Raw genomic sequence first — 15,825 nt, forward strand, 5'->3', positions numbered from 1 at the left:
CCACCATCACCCTAATACCAAAACCTGACAAAGATCCCACAAAAAAAGAAAACTACAGGCCAATATCACTGATGAACATAGATGCAAAAATCCTTAACAAAATTCTAGCAATCAGAATCCAACAACACATTAGAAAGATCATACACCATGACCAAGTGGGCTTTATCCCAGGGAGGCAAGGATTCTTCAATATCCGCAAATCAATCAATGTAATACACCACATCAACAAATTGAAAAATAAAAACCATATGATTATCTCAATAGATGCAGAGAAAGCCTTTGACAAAATTCAACATCCATTGATGATCAAAACTCTCCAGAAAGCAGGAATAGAAGGAACATACCTCAACATAATAAAAGCTATATATGACAAACCCACAGCAAACATTATCCTCAATGGTGAAAAATTGAAAGCATTTCCTCTGAAGTCAGGAACAAGACAAGGGTGCCCACTTTCACCATTACTATTCAACATAGTTTTGGAAGTTTTGGCCACAGCAATCAGAGCAGAAAAAGAAATAAAAGGAATCCAAATTGGAAAAGAAGAAGTAAAGCTCTCACTGTTTGCAGATGACATGATCCTCTACATAGAAAACCCTAAAGACTCCACCAGAAAATTACTAGAACTAATCAATGACTATAGTAAAGTTGCAGGATATAAAATCAACACACAGAAATCCCTTGCATTCCTATACACTAATAATGAGAAAACAGAAAGAGAAATTAAGGAAACAATTCCATTCACCATTGCAACGGAAAGAATAAAATACTTAGGAATATATCTACCTAAAGAAACTAAAGACCTATATATAGAAAACTATAAAACACTGGTGAAAGAATTCAAAGAGGACACTAATAGATGGAGAAATATACCATGTTCATGGATTGGAAGAATCAATATAGTGAAAATGAGTATACTACCCAAAGCAATTTATAGATTTAATGCAATCCCTATCAAGCTACCAACAGTATTTTTCACAGAGCTAGAACAAATAATTTCACAATTTGTATGGAAATACAAAAAACCTCAAATAGCCAAAGCGATCTTGAGAAAGAAGAATGGAACTGGAGGAATCAACCTACCTGACTTCAGGCTCTACTACAAAGCTACAGTTATCAAGACAGTATGGTACTGGCACAAAGACAGGAATATAGATCAATGGAACAAAATAGAAAGCCCAGAGATAAATCCACGCACATATGGACACCTTATCTTTGACAAAGGAGGCAAGAATATACAATGGATTAAAGACAATCTCTTGAACAAGTGGTGCTGGGAAATCTGGTCAACCACTTGTAAAAGAATGAAACTAGAACACTTTCTAACACCATACACAAAGTAAACTCAAAATGGATTAAAGATCTCAACATAAGACCAGAAACTATAAAACTCCTAGAGGAGAACATAGGCAAAACACTCTCTGACATACATCACAGCAGGATCCTCTATGACCCACCTCCCAGAATATTGGAAATCAAAGCAAAAATAAACAAATGGGACCTAATTAAGCTTAAAAGCTTCTGCACATCAAAGGAAACTATTAGCAAAGTGAAAAGACAGCCTTCAGAATGGGAGAAGATAATAGCAAATGAAGCAACTGACAAACAACTAATCTCAAAAACATACAAGCAACTCCTACAGCTCAACTCCAGAAAAATAAATGACCCAATCAAAAAATGGGCCAAAGAACTAAATAGACATTTCTCCAAAGAAGACATACAGATGGCTAACAAACACATGACAAGATGCTCAACATCACTCATTATCAGAGAAATGCAAATCAAAACCACTATGAGGTACCATTTCACACCAGTCAGAATGGCTGCGATCCAAAAGTCTACAAGTAATAAATGCTGGAGAGGGTGTGGAGAAAAGGGAACCCTCTTACACTGTTGGTGGGAACGCAAACTAGTACAGCCACTATGGAGAACAGTGTGGAGATTCCTTAAAAAACTGGAAATAGAACTGCCTTATGATCCAGCAATCCCACTGCTGGGCATACACACTGAGGAAACCAGAAGAGAAAGAGACACGTGCACCCCAATGTTCATCGCAGCACTGTTTATAATAGCCAGGACATGGAAGCAACCTAGATGTCCATCAGCAGATGAATGGATAAGAAAGCTATGGTACATATACACAATGGAGTATTACTCAGCCATTAAAAAGAATACATTTGAATCAGTTCTAATGAGGTGGATGAAACTGGAGCCTATTATACAGAGTGAAGTAAGCCAGAAAGAAAAACACCAATACAGTATACTAACACATATACATGGAATTTAGAAAGATGGTAACAATAGCCCTGTGTACGAGACAGCAAAAGAGACACTGATGTATAGAACAGTCTTAGGGACTCTGTGGGAGAGGGAGAGGGTGGGAAGATTTGGGAGAATGGCATTGAAACATGTAAAATATCATGTATGAAACGAGTTGTCAGTCCAGGTTCGATGCACGATACTGGATGCTTGGGGCTAGTGCACTGGGACAACCCAGAGGGATGGTATGGGGAGGGAGGAGGGATGAGGGTTCAGGATGGGGAACACATGTATACCTGTGGCAGATTCATTATGATATTTGGCATAATTAATAAAATTTTGTAAAATTTTAAAAATAAAATAAAATTAAAAAAAAGAAAAAAAAAAGAAAATGATGCATACTAAATATTTTTGGGTAAAATAAAATTTCATGTATTTCAAGTATCAGAATTCAAGGCATTTAATAAACCTAATTAATCAGTCTCAGGTGTTCAAAGAGCACACCATGTCATTCAATAAGCATAAGTTATTTCCTAGCTCATTAGATTTTAAAAGAAGGGAAAAATACAGGTAGAAATACTATATATTTAGACTATCTGAAGGAGAATCCATTTATACTGATAATACACAGTCACCTAAAGACTTGTAATAGCATATAGTTCTAAAAGTTTCCAATCAAGTTAAAGCCAATGACCCAATAGTTTCACTCCTAGAAATCTATCCTAAGAAAACAAACAGAATATAGACAAAAATGCATGTACAACTGTGTCCACTGAAGTCTTATTTACAATAGCTAAAAGTATAGCAACTTCAGCATCTGAAGGCAAGGTATGGTTATTGTATGACCTCTTTAACATAACATCGTTCTTACAAAGACTCTTTAATGACATGGAAAAAAAGCAGATAATTTTTATTCTGTCTTTATTTATTTAGTTTTTTGTTGTGCCTTGTGGCATGTGAGATCTTAGGTTTCCCAACAAGGGACAGAACTGCACCCCTGCAGTGGAAGTGCAGAGTCCCAGCCACTGGACCACCAGAGAATTCCCTATTCCATCTGTACATCTTTCTGTATTATATATACTTTTAAGCTGGAGAAATAATATATGATCACTTTGTACCATTTATCAAAAATAACTGCATCAATACAAGATGGCAAATGGGAACCTACTGTAGTGATACAAAAATGAAGATGGTACAAATAAAGAGCGCATTAACTAAAACAATGGGTCTGGGAACAGAATGAAAGGATAGCCTCAAGGGATCTATCAAGCAGAATCAACAGGCTGCAGCTACCAACTGGAACAATAAAGAAGGAGGAGGCTGGGCTAAACTATACTGCCACACACTAATACCAGAAATGCAGGAGAAAAAAGAGCTTAGGGGAAAATACTAAGGCCAGATGACTCTGAATCACAATCTAAAGTTAAAATTACTTTCTATATATTATGTTTAATATGGAAAGATTCATTCTGTATATTAGGAAAATATTTTATTCAGAAAATTTCAATTATCTGGATTATTAACTAATATGAAATATATTTCCTAATGAAGCTACTTAAGTGAATTACTGCTATTATAACTTTTTTATTCAGAATTATCTTAATCGGGGGATAATGTGTTTACTTTTATCAAAATATTCTAACTTGAAAATGGTGAACATGGACTGTTTCAACATAAGTTACCATGTCATTTTTATTCTCCATGAAAATGCTGAGTTTCTTCAAAAATGACACAACTAGAATAAGCAGCTCAAAATTGTCCCGATCAAGAGCCTTCACCAGCATGTGAACTATGTTCTTGTTCCTCATCTTCAGCTCTGTACGTGTATCCTCAGCAAGATTCAGAAGCAAATAAAGAGCAACTGGAAAAATAAAATAAATGAGAGTTAAATAACTGGTACGTCGAATCAACAATTTAATAAAACATTTCTACTCACTAAAGTGACAGATGTAGTTCTAAGAAGATAATGTTATCTTTAAAATTTTAACTAGCTATTCATTAGAAAATTATTAACATTGATATATATGCTATAATAAACAAAGCATATATATATAATAATATTTTTATGATGTTGAGAAAGACACAATAACCAAAATAAGACAACGATTCCTACCTTTTTCAAGATAAACGTTTCATGGTAATCAAATGTCAAATAAAGGTACATATTAGAAAATAATAAAACAGGAAAATAGAGAAAAATAATTTTATACATGTGGAAAACAAGGTAAAATTTCAACACACAAGGGCTGCTGTGTTAAAAAAATGTACAGTATAGCCAGAGCTAAATTTAAGGATGTACATGCTAAGTCGCTTCAGTCATGTCCAACTATGTGACCCTATGGACTGTAGTCTGCCAGGTTCCTCTGTCCATGGGATTCTTTAGGCAAGAATACTAGAGTGGGTTGTCATGCCCTCCTCCAGGGAATCTTCCCAACCCAAGGACTGAACTAGCCTCTCTTACATGTCCTGCATTGGCAGGTGGGTTCCTTATCACTAGTGCCACCTGGAGAGCCTGAATTTAAGGATCCTAAACCTATTTTTCATATTCATATGGGTCTTGCCCCAGTAGTATGGAATAGTTTTAGACTAAATAGCTGCTCGTGTCCAAACTAACAAATCTTAAGAGCAAGATCAAAAAGGATTAAACTGTTTCAAAGTAATCTAATTATGCCTCAAAATAAAGCTCACAAATATTTATAGGAATAAAATAATATTCATCACCTAACAATGAAAATTTCACATAGCCTCGCCTCCAATCAAAGATTATTAACCATTCAAAAAAAGCAGGAGGGACTTCCCTGGTGGTCCAATGGCTAAGATTTGGAGCTTCAGTTCAATCCCTGGTCAGGAACATAGATCCTGAATGCCCCAACTATCATGTGAATCACAGCTAAGACCCAGCACAGTCAAATTAATTAATTACCTAATTACTTTTTAAAAAGCAAGAAAACACAATCTATAAGGGGAAGAAAAATCATCCAGTTGAAAGTATCCCAGAACTGACACCCCAGTTAGAATGATGGAACAGGAATATTAAAAGTCATATAACTGTATTTCAAATGTTCTAAAAGTTAAGTAGAGACATGGAAGATGTACATAAAGTTAAATCAAATGTCTAGCAATGAAAACTGCAATACCTGATATTTGTATACTAAATTGAATTAATGGTAGTTTAGAGACTGGAGAAGAAAAGATTACTGAAATTAAAGACAAAACTAAAAACTATCCAAAATTAAACACACAAAGAAAAACAACAACAGCAAAAATGTAAAGATATCAGTGAACTATGGAACCAACTTCAAGTGACCTAATATAACTGTAATTGGAGTCCCTGATTAAATAATAATTGGTAATTTTTCAAATTTGATAAAAAATATAAATCCACATTCCCAATAAGGTCAGTGAAATCCAAGAATAAGAAACATGAAGAAAGCTACATCAAAGTGAAAGTGAAACTCACTCAGTCGTGTCTGAGTGTGTCTTTGCAGCCCCATGGACTATACAGTCCATGGAATTCTCCAGGCCAGAATACTGCAAGTGGGTAGCCTTTCTCTTCTCCAGGGGATCTTCCCAACCGAGGGATTGAACCCAGGTCTCCCACATTGCATGCGGATTCTTTACCAACTGAACTATGAGGGAAGCCCAGCTACACCAAAGCACAATATAATTAAACTAGTCAATATAATTAAACTAGTCAAAACAAAAAAATGGCAAAAAGTATGTATGTGAATGCTCAGTTGCTGAGTTGTCTGACTCGTTGGCATTCTCCAGGCAAGAATCCTGGAGTAGGTTGCGATTTCCTTCTCCAGGGGATCTTCCAGACCCAGGAACTGAACCTACTTCTCTTGCATCTCTTGCATTGGCAGGTGGATTCTTTACCACTGAGCCACTTACATACCTATCAATAATTACTTTAAGTGCAAATGGACAAAAAGCTCCAATCAAGACATGCAGTGGCTGACTGGATACAAAAATACAAAAATACAAAAAAAAAAGACCTATACATATGCTGCCTACAAGAGAATCAGTTCAGATCTAAAGCCACAAACTGAAAGTGAGAGGATGGAAAAAGCTATTCCATGAAAATGCTAACAAACAGAAAAATGGAGGAGTAACACTTATATCAGATAAATATACTTTAAGCCAAAGACTATAACTAGAAACAAAGGAGGACATGACATAATGATACACAGATCACTCCAACAATAAAATACAATTTTAAACACATATGCATATGGAAACACAAAGACCACAAACAGTCAAAACAATCTTGACAAAGCACAAAGTTGGAGACATTTCACTCTCCGATTCCAAACTATACTACAAAGTTACAGTAATCAGAACAGTGTGGTATAGTACAAAAAATGGACACACAGATCAATGGAACAGAACACAGAGTGCAAGAATAATTGTCCATCTATGACAATGAAAGCAAGAATATACAAGTGCTAAAGATGGCTTTTTCAATAAATAGTGTTAGGAAAACTAGACAGCTACAGGTAAAAGAATCAAACCGGACTACTTTTTCACACCATATACATAAACTCAAAATGGCTTAAATATAAGACCTGAAACCACAAAACTCCTAGAAGAAAACATAGGCAAGATGCTCTATAACATCAACCTTAACAATAATTTTTTGAATATGTCTCTTCAGGCAAGGGAAACAAAAGTAAAAACAAACAAATTTGAATACATCAAACTAAAAAGCTCTTATACACCATTGGATACTATTAACAAAATGAAAAGGCTGACTACTGAATGAGAGAAAATATTTTCAAATGACATATCTGATAAGAGGTTAATATCCAAAACATATAAAGAACTCACACAGCTAAATATAAAAAAACAAACTCAATTAAAAAATGGGCAGAGGATCTGAATAGAAATTTTTCCAAAGAACACATACAGATGGCCCACAGACACATGAAAAATGCTCAACATCACTAATCATCAAGCAAATGAAATCAATACTACACTGAGATAACACCTCACACCTGTCAGAATGGCTATTATCAAAAAGACAACAGATAAATGCTGGCAAGATGTGGACAAAAGTGAACCCTTGGTGTACTGTTGAAAGGAATATAAATTGGGTTCAGTCACTCTGGAAAACAATATGGTGTTCATCAAAAAGTTAAAAATAGACGTACAATATGATCCAGCAATCCTACTTCTGGGTAAACATCCAAAGGAAATAAAATCATGATCTCAAAGAGAGATTTGCACTTCCATGTTTACTCCAGCATTATTCCTAACAGTTGAAATATGGAAGCGACCCTAGTGTCTATAGATAGATGAATGGATAGAGAAGATGTGAAATACACATTTATATAAAATATAATATATGCTTTTGAACTGTGCTGTTGGAGAAGACTTTTGAGAGTTCTCTGGACTGCAAGGAGTTCAAACCAGTCAATCCTAAAGGAAATCAGTCCTGAATATTCATTGGAAGGACTGATGCTGAAGCTGAAACTCCAACACTTTGGCCACCTGATGCAAAGAGCTGACTCCTTGGAAAAGACCCTGATGCTGGGAAAGACTGAAGGCAGGAGGAGAAGGGGATGACAGAGGATGGGATGGCTGTATGGCATCATCAACTTGATGAACATGAGTCTGAGCAAGCTCAGCGAGTTGGTGATGGACAGGGAAGCCTGGCGTGCTGCAGTCCATGGGGTCGCAGAGAGTCAGACACGATTGAGTGACTGAACTGAACTGATAATATATATGAAATATATACTGTTATTTACTTACATATGTTATATGTAACATATATATACAGAATAGGATATTATTTGTTAATAAAAAGGGATGATATTCTGATTATTTGAGTCAACAAAGATGGATCTTGAGGGCATCTTGCTAAGGAAAATAAGTCAGACAGAGGAAGACAGTAGATGTTAACTGTTCTCACCATAACAACAACAGAATGGTAATTATGTGAGATGATGGATTTGTTAAGCAATCTTATCATGGTGAACATTTTGGTATATATACTTGTATCAAACCATTACACTGTATACCTTAAACTTATACAATGTTTGTTATATGTCAAGTATATCTCAATAAAAACTGGGTGAAAAATCAATAGTCAGCTACAAAGCAGTAATTTCTTATAAATGATATAAGATTTTGCATCTTATCAATGGCTGAAAAATCATATTATTAAACTGTTAAATCTCTCAACAAACCCTAGAAAGATGAGACTATTTTTTATTAAAGAGATATATCTTGAAAAGTTTTACACCAGTTTCCTAAGAAAGCAACAAAATTGTCACCATATAAGAAACATACAGTAGGGTTTGAGAAACAAGATTCTTATTACTGAAAAGGCCACACATTGGATTAAAAACCCTTTATGATTAAAAAAATTTCAAGAATGTAATTTATAGATTTAAGAACTGAATGGGGCCTTTTGGTGGAAAGATAGCAGAGTGAAATTTAAAACATTAATATCAATGCTAAAGACAAGATTTTGTAGCACATTAAGATTCACTGAATTTTCAATTATTCTGACATTAGCTTTATTCATCTGACAAACATAAAACAAACTAAATGTACAGTAAGCACTCAGTTGCATTCTCATTGCTTAGGTATTCATACCTCGTAACAGCTGTTCCTGTTTTACCACAAGCCCCTGGTATTTTTTAAATGTTTTTTCATAATCTTTTCTCAAGGTTTGGTTTTCAGGGTCTTCATCAAGTAAACAAGTTAAGGATCATCCATATTCAATGAAGCAAAGTAAACCTACTGAAAAACACTATGAAAAACTATTAAATTTTATGTGCAATTTTATCCAGTTATTTTCTGCAACCAAGAGTTTAATTAAAATATTCTTCTCTGCGCAATAATTGTGTTAGAATAGAACTTCTTAACCTAGGGTTCAAGGATGTGCTTGCAGACCTTGGGTAAACACATGTTTAGGCTTCGCCAAATACATAAATCCTCAAAAACTATATGCATTTTACAAATATGCACAAGTCTCCAACTTTCACCAGATTAAAAACTGGGTCCACGAACCAAAAAGGTTACAGCCTTAAAGAATGGTTTAGTTGATAAGAATAGTGAATTCTACTTCAGACAGATGTCTAGTACACTCAAAGGATGTTGATTAGATCAAAAGCTTGTTAGCACGCTACCTCTTCAGACTACATACAAAAATAAAATATCCCTAAGCAAGAGAAAAACATTTTAAAAATTATATCTTATAACCCCAAACAGTCCCCTGCACACCTGCAGAAATAACCAATTACTGCAGTATGACTTCAGGATCCCCAAGTATTCAAAAACATCCCCTTTGTTGAATGCTACTTGCATGACAACACAGTTTCCCCCTCAATTTTTGGAAATTTTAGGTACATTCAGTAAACTTGGGACTCAAGAAATTACCTACGGCCTCTAGGATTATTAAATTATCCACATGGGTTAAGTCAATACCAATCTAGATGTCAGAAACTTAGAGCACGCACAGAAAATTTCTAAACCTGTGAAGATCCTAATTAAGAAAAGTCAAATCTGTGGTGCGTGTGAGGGTGTATTTTTATAGTGACTTGGGGATCCCACCAAGGGGAGGTAAAAACATGAGATATTGGGCACAAAAGAAACAATATTTTTATTTTTTAAAAGAGATAATAAATTTTGGGTTCAAAAGAAACTGACCAATACAGCTTGTTCATCTGCAAAACATATCATATGAAGACAGATATGAATAAGTCTGGGCCTTCAATTAAAAATTACAGTTGTAAAAAAAAAAAGAATTACAGTTGTAGGGGAAATATGATCAGTATCTTTAAATATAAGAAATGGGATATTGAAGAAAATATCCTTATTCTATATTGCTTCAGTATGCAAGACTAGAATCAAAGAATAGAAGTTATTGGGAAGTAGACTTTGGTACACTAGGCAAAAGAGCACTATAATGAATAGAATGCCAAAACACAGAATGAGTTAAAGAATAAGCAGTGACATGTTAAAGAAGAGACTAATAATCCATTGGTAAGGAAGTTGCAGAAAAGATTCTTGGACTGAATGATAGGTTAAAACTGATCATTTTTCAAGGTTCCTTTCATGGGTTCTATGATTCTACAGGAATCTCAAATCTGTATGTATTTTTAAAAATAATTTTTGCACTTAATTAGAAAAAATAGAATTTAAAACTATGTTCTTCACCAAAGTCACACTCATTCCAATCAAAGTCACATTATTTCACAGAGAGAACTACATAGGCCAACAGTGGTGAGCCAGACTTCAGCTTACTAAATGGTCTTAGGGGACATAATAGCACAGCCACTTAGAAACTCACAAATTCAGTTATCCAGGACAACTATTATTTATTCCTCTAGCTTATCACCTAATCAAAGTTGTAAAAAAGATCAAAACTATATGTGAAAATATATTCATTCTGTTAATTTCAATCTTCATCTTAACCTTCAATACACTATTGCATTTTTCTAAGTAATGTGAGTGACAAAACAAAATCCCCTCTATCCAAAGCTCACAAGCAACAGCAGTGGGGTGAAATGCTGCTTCAAAGGATATCAGCTTTCTTCTTCTTAGAAAGTTCTTCTTGCCAAAGCTCATGTCTTTTTAATTCATGATCAATGATATTCATACACAGAGCTCCAATTTTATAGTGAGTGATAAGTCCATGAAACTGAGAAAAGCTTTAAAGAAGAGTTTTTAGTATGTATTTAAAGGAATACATTTTGGCTTCAGGAAATCTGTTTTGGATGAACACTGGTACAAACAATGTAAAATAGACTTTACATGCATATTTTAATAAAAGAACATACTCAGAGTATACTAGGAAGACTCAAAATTGTGAGATTACTTTAAATGTATTTTAAAATACAATCTTTACTTGAAATGAAATTATATTTAAGTTAAAGATTGAACAAAATGCGTTTTTGCAACTAACCACCATTTTAACTATTTAGATATCCTCAAAATAAAATTTCAGACTACCACTGAATAAAACTAATAATATAACAGTACTATTATTGATGCCAGGAAATAAACTAGTTAAGTATTAACAATCAGGTTTTATATGTTTCCTAGGCACTTTACTCATCCAAGTACTTATTCAGTAAATACTTATTTGCTAATGCTGGCACATTTTTAGAACAGAGGCAAAAAATTCCCTAGAATTTCTGAAAAGTCAGAAACTTTTCACATTGCCTCAATAAGCATCCTTCTAAAGAATAAATGTCTATAAATGATATACATGAATACATAACAGGAACGCATCTGCAAACATATACAGTGGATATACACAAGCATAGCTGACCCTTGAATCATGCACTGACTGGGGTGGTCAACCCTCTGTGTTATCAAAAATGTACATATAACTTATAGTGGGTTCTCCATATTGGTGGTTCTGCACAAATTCAACTAGTACCTTCATATGGTATGGTGGTACATATTTAGTGAAAAAAAACTACACACAAGTGGACCTGTGCAGTTCAACCCCATGTTGTTCAAGGGTCAACTGTATAAAAAACAATAACACTTACTGGCACTTACTCTAGGTCAAGCTTTTTTCTAATATCTATCTGAAGAGGCTGCTACTATTACTTTCCAAGATTACAGATGTGGAAACTAGCATAGAAAGGTTAAGTAATCTAACCAAGACCATACAGCTAAAAACAGCAGGATTTGGATTTAAATTCAGAGAGTCTATTTCCAAAGCCCATAACTCTTAAACTTTATACCATTATATTATCCTACTGCACATGTACATGCTTGGTGAATGCAGACTGAAAGAAAGAACAACAAAGGGGACAGAGAATGGAAAACAGAAGTTGAGAGGCAGAGCACTGTTAGACACATACGGAGACTTGAGAAAACTAGTGATCTACTATTTAAAGCAATGACACAGACAGAGAGAGAAAGATATATCAGAACTTTTATTTCCTAATTTTTACACTTACCTGGAAAAGCAAAAAAAGATGTATATTATGTTTGTAGCTAACTCAACACTTTGTTTCCAGTCTTCCCTCAGGACTCTTGCTAATGCACCAAGGGCAGTATCTAAAGAAAAAGGGGACGTACAAAAATGATCACTCAGAATCAACTCTGATAGAAAGGGTAATTGGTTTTAAATGTCTACTTATCAATAAATAACAAAGCTAAGATAGAACTGGGACAAAAACTAGGATGCTTCTTTCTAACACAGAAGGCTATTTTAAAAATTTAAATACTAAAACTCACAACATGCAACTTTAAGTCTATTATCATAAACAGAAAAATAAAATATAATTTAAACAAAGTAACAAAATAAGAGTACTATGAATGACAAGAAATAATGAAGAGAACCATTTCTTTCTTTTTTTTTAATTTTATTTTATTTTTAAACTTTACATAATTGTATTAGTTTTGCCAAATATCAAAATGAATCCGCCACAGGTATACATGTGTTCCCCATCCTGAACCCTCCTCCCTCCTCCCTCCCATTCCATCCCTCTGGGTCGTCCCAGTGCACCAGCCCAAGCATCCAGTATCGTGCATCGAACCTGGACTGACAACTCGTTTCATACATGATATTTTACATGTTTCAATGCCATTCTCCCAAATCTTCCCACCCTCTCCCTCTCCCACAGAGTCCCTAAGACTGTTCTATACATCAGTGTCTCTTTTGCTGTCTCGTACACAGGGTTATTGTTACCATCTTTCTAAATTCCATATATATGTGTTAGTATACTGTATTGGTGTTTTTCTTTCTGGCTTACTTCACTCTGTATAATAGGCTCCAGTTTCATCCACCTCATTAGAACTGATTCAAATGTATTCTTTTTAATGGCTGAGTAATACTCCATTGTGTATATGTACCACACCTTTCTTATCCATTCATCTGCTGATGGACATCTAGGTTGCTTCCATGTCCTGGCTATTATAAACAGTGCTGCGATGAACATTGGGGTACACGTGTCTCTTTCCCTTCTGGTTTCCTCAGTGTGTATGCCCAGCAGTGGGATTGCTGGATCATAAGGCAGTTCTATTTCCAGTTTTTTAAGGAATCTCCACACTGTTCTCCATAGTGGCTGTACTAGTTTGCGTTCCCACCAACAGTGTAAGAGGGTTCCCTTTTCTCCACACCCTCTCCAGCATTTATTACTTGTAGACTTTTGGATCGCAGCCATTCTGACTGGTGTGAAATGGTACCTCATAGTGGTTTTGATTTGCATTTCTCTGATAATGAGTGATGTTGAGCATCTTGTCATGTGTTTGTTAGCCATCTGTATGTCTTCTTTGGAGAAATGTCTATTTAGTTCTTTGGCCCATTTTTTGATTGGGTCATTTATTTTTCTGGAGTTGAGCTGTAGGAGTTGCTTGTATATTTTTGAGATTAGTTGTTTGTCAGTTGCTTCATTTGCTATTATCTTCTCCCATTCTGAAGGCTGTCTTTTCACTTTGCTAATAGTTTCCTTTGATGTGCAGAAGCTTTTAAGCTTAATTAGGTCCCATTTGTTTATTTTTGCTTTGATTTCCAATATTCTGGGAGGTGGGTCATAGAGGATCCTGCTGTGATGTATGTCAGAGAGTGTTTTGCCTATGTTCTCCTCTAGGAGTTTTATAGTTTCTGGTCTTACGTTGAGATCTTTAATCCATTTTGAGTTTATTTTTGTGTATGGTGTTAGAAAGTTCTAGTTTCATTCTTTTACAAGTGGTTGACCAGATTTCCCAGCACCATTTGTTCAAGAGATTGTCTTTAATCCATTGTATATTCTTGCCTCCTTTGTCAAAGATAAGGTGTCCATATGTGCGTGGATTTATCTCTGGGCTTTCTATTTTGTTCCATTGATCTATATTCCTGTCTTTGTGCCAGTACCATACTGTCTTGATAACTGTAGCTTTGTAGTAGAGCCTGAAGTCAGGTAGGTTGATTCCTCCAGTTCCATTCTTCTTTCTCAAGATCGCTTTGGCTATTTGAGGTTTTTTGTATTTCCATACAAATTGTGAAATTATTTGTTCTAGCTCTGTGAAGAATGCTGTTGGTAGCTTGATAGGGATTGCATTGAATCTATAGATTGCTTTGGGTAGTATACTCATTTTCACTATATTGATTCTTCCAATCCATGAACATGGTATATTTCTCCATCTGTTAGTGTCCTCTTTGATTTCTTTCACCAGTGTTTTAGTTTTCTATATATAGGTCTTTAGTTTCTTTAGGTAGATATATTCCTAAGTATTTTATTCTTTCCGTTGCAATGGTGAATGGAATTGTTTCCTTAATTTCTCTTTCTGTTTTCTCATTATTAGTGTATAGGAATGCAAGGGATTTCTGTGTGTTGATTTTATATCCTGCAACTTTACTATAGTCATTGATTAGTTCTAGTAATTTTCTGGTGGAGTCTTTAGGGTTTTCTATGTAGAGGATCATGTCATCTGCAAACAGTGAGAGCTTTACTTCTTCTTTTCCAATTTGGATTCCTTTTATTTCTTTTTCTGCTCTGATTGCTGTGGCCAAAACTTCCAAAACTATGTTGAATAGTAATGGTGAAAGTGGGCACCCTTGTCTTGTTCCTGACTTCAGAGGAAATGCTTTCAATTTTTCACCATTGAGGATAATGTTTGCTGTGGGTTTGTCATATATAGCTTTTATTATGTTGAGGTATGTTCCTTCTATTCCTGCTTTCTGGAGAGTTTTGATCATCAATGGATGTTGAATTTTGTCAAAGGCTTTCTCTGCATCTATTGAGATAATCATATGGTTTTTATTTTTCAATTTGTTGATGTGGTGTATTACATTGATTGATTTGCGGATATTGAAGAATCCTTGCATCCCTGGGATAAAGCCCACTTGGTCATGGTGTATGATCTTTCTAATGTGTTGTTGGATTCTGATTGCTAGAATTTTGTTAAGGATTTTTGCATCTATGTTCATCAGTGATATTGGCCTGTAGTTTTCTTTTTTTGTGGGATCTTTGTCAGGTTTTGGTATTAGGGTGATGGTGGCCTCATAGAATGAGTTTGGAAGTTTACCATCCTCTGTGATTTTCTGGAAGAGTTTGAGCAGGGTAGATGTTAGCTCTTCTCTAAATTTTTGGTAGAATTCAGCTGTGAAGCCGTCTGGACCTCGGCTTTTGTTTGCTGGAAGATTTTTGATTACAGTTTCAATTTCCGTGCTTGTGATGGGTCTAATTTTCATTTCTATTTGCAACTGCAGTGCCAGGTTTTTAAAATCTGATTTAATGTGTTTGTAAGAAAAAAAGAAAAAAAAAACTAGCTTAAGTCTAAAAAAATAATAAGCAGTTTATAGCAAGATAGCACTAGCTTCACTGAAGCAAATAAATAATCAAAGAAAACTTATAAACTGAAAAATAAGTCTAATATTTTAATGTCATGTTAAGCTGATGCTAACAGGCATAAACAGAGCAAAAAAATCTTCCCCAAAACTTCAGGCTAGACTGATAAACATCCCTGTTAGGCCTTTCGCTTTAAAATGGTAAATTAATGAATTGATTAATGATAATTACTATACATTAAGTAAACATACAGTAACGCGACTACTTTCAAATTAGTATTGTTCATGACTGACTTAAAATCATTAAAAATTGAAATATGTGT

The 15,825-nt window shown here is 34.8% G+C and overlaps 1 protein-coding gene across 2 annotated transcripts in view; it reads right to left on the reverse strand.

Annotated features, from left to right (window-relative positions):
- The window catches only part of KIFAP3 (kinesin associated protein 3), a 148,523-nt gene that overhangs the window by 97,221 nt on the left and 35,477 nt on the right, over nucleotides 1-15,825 (reverse strand). For both annotated transcript variants that reach the window (XM_055582209.1, XM_055582210.1), the window contains exons 6-9: nucleotides 12,189-12,288; nucleotides 10,798-10,922; nucleotides 8,863-8,961; nucleotides 3,942-4,120 (exon numbers count right to left, since the gene is read on the reverse strand). In XM_055582209.1, coding sequence (XP_055438184.1) covers nucleotides 3,942-4,120; nucleotides 8,863-8,961; nucleotides 10,798-10,922; nucleotides 12,189-12,288 — 503 coding nt within the window. The remainder of the gene's footprint in view (nucleotides 1-3,941; nucleotides 4,121-8,862; nucleotides 8,962-10,797; nucleotides 10,923-12,188; nucleotides 12,289-15,825) is intronic.

Source organism: Bubalus kerabau, chromosome 5 (genome assembly GCF_029407905.1).
Source record: "Bubalus kerabau isolate K-KA32 ecotype Philippines breed swamp buffalo chromosome 5, PCC_UOA_SB_1v2, whole genome shotgun sequence".
NCBI classification, from domain to species: Eukaryota; Metazoa; Chordata; class Mammalia; order Artiodactyla; family Bovidae; genus Bubalus; species Bubalus kerabau.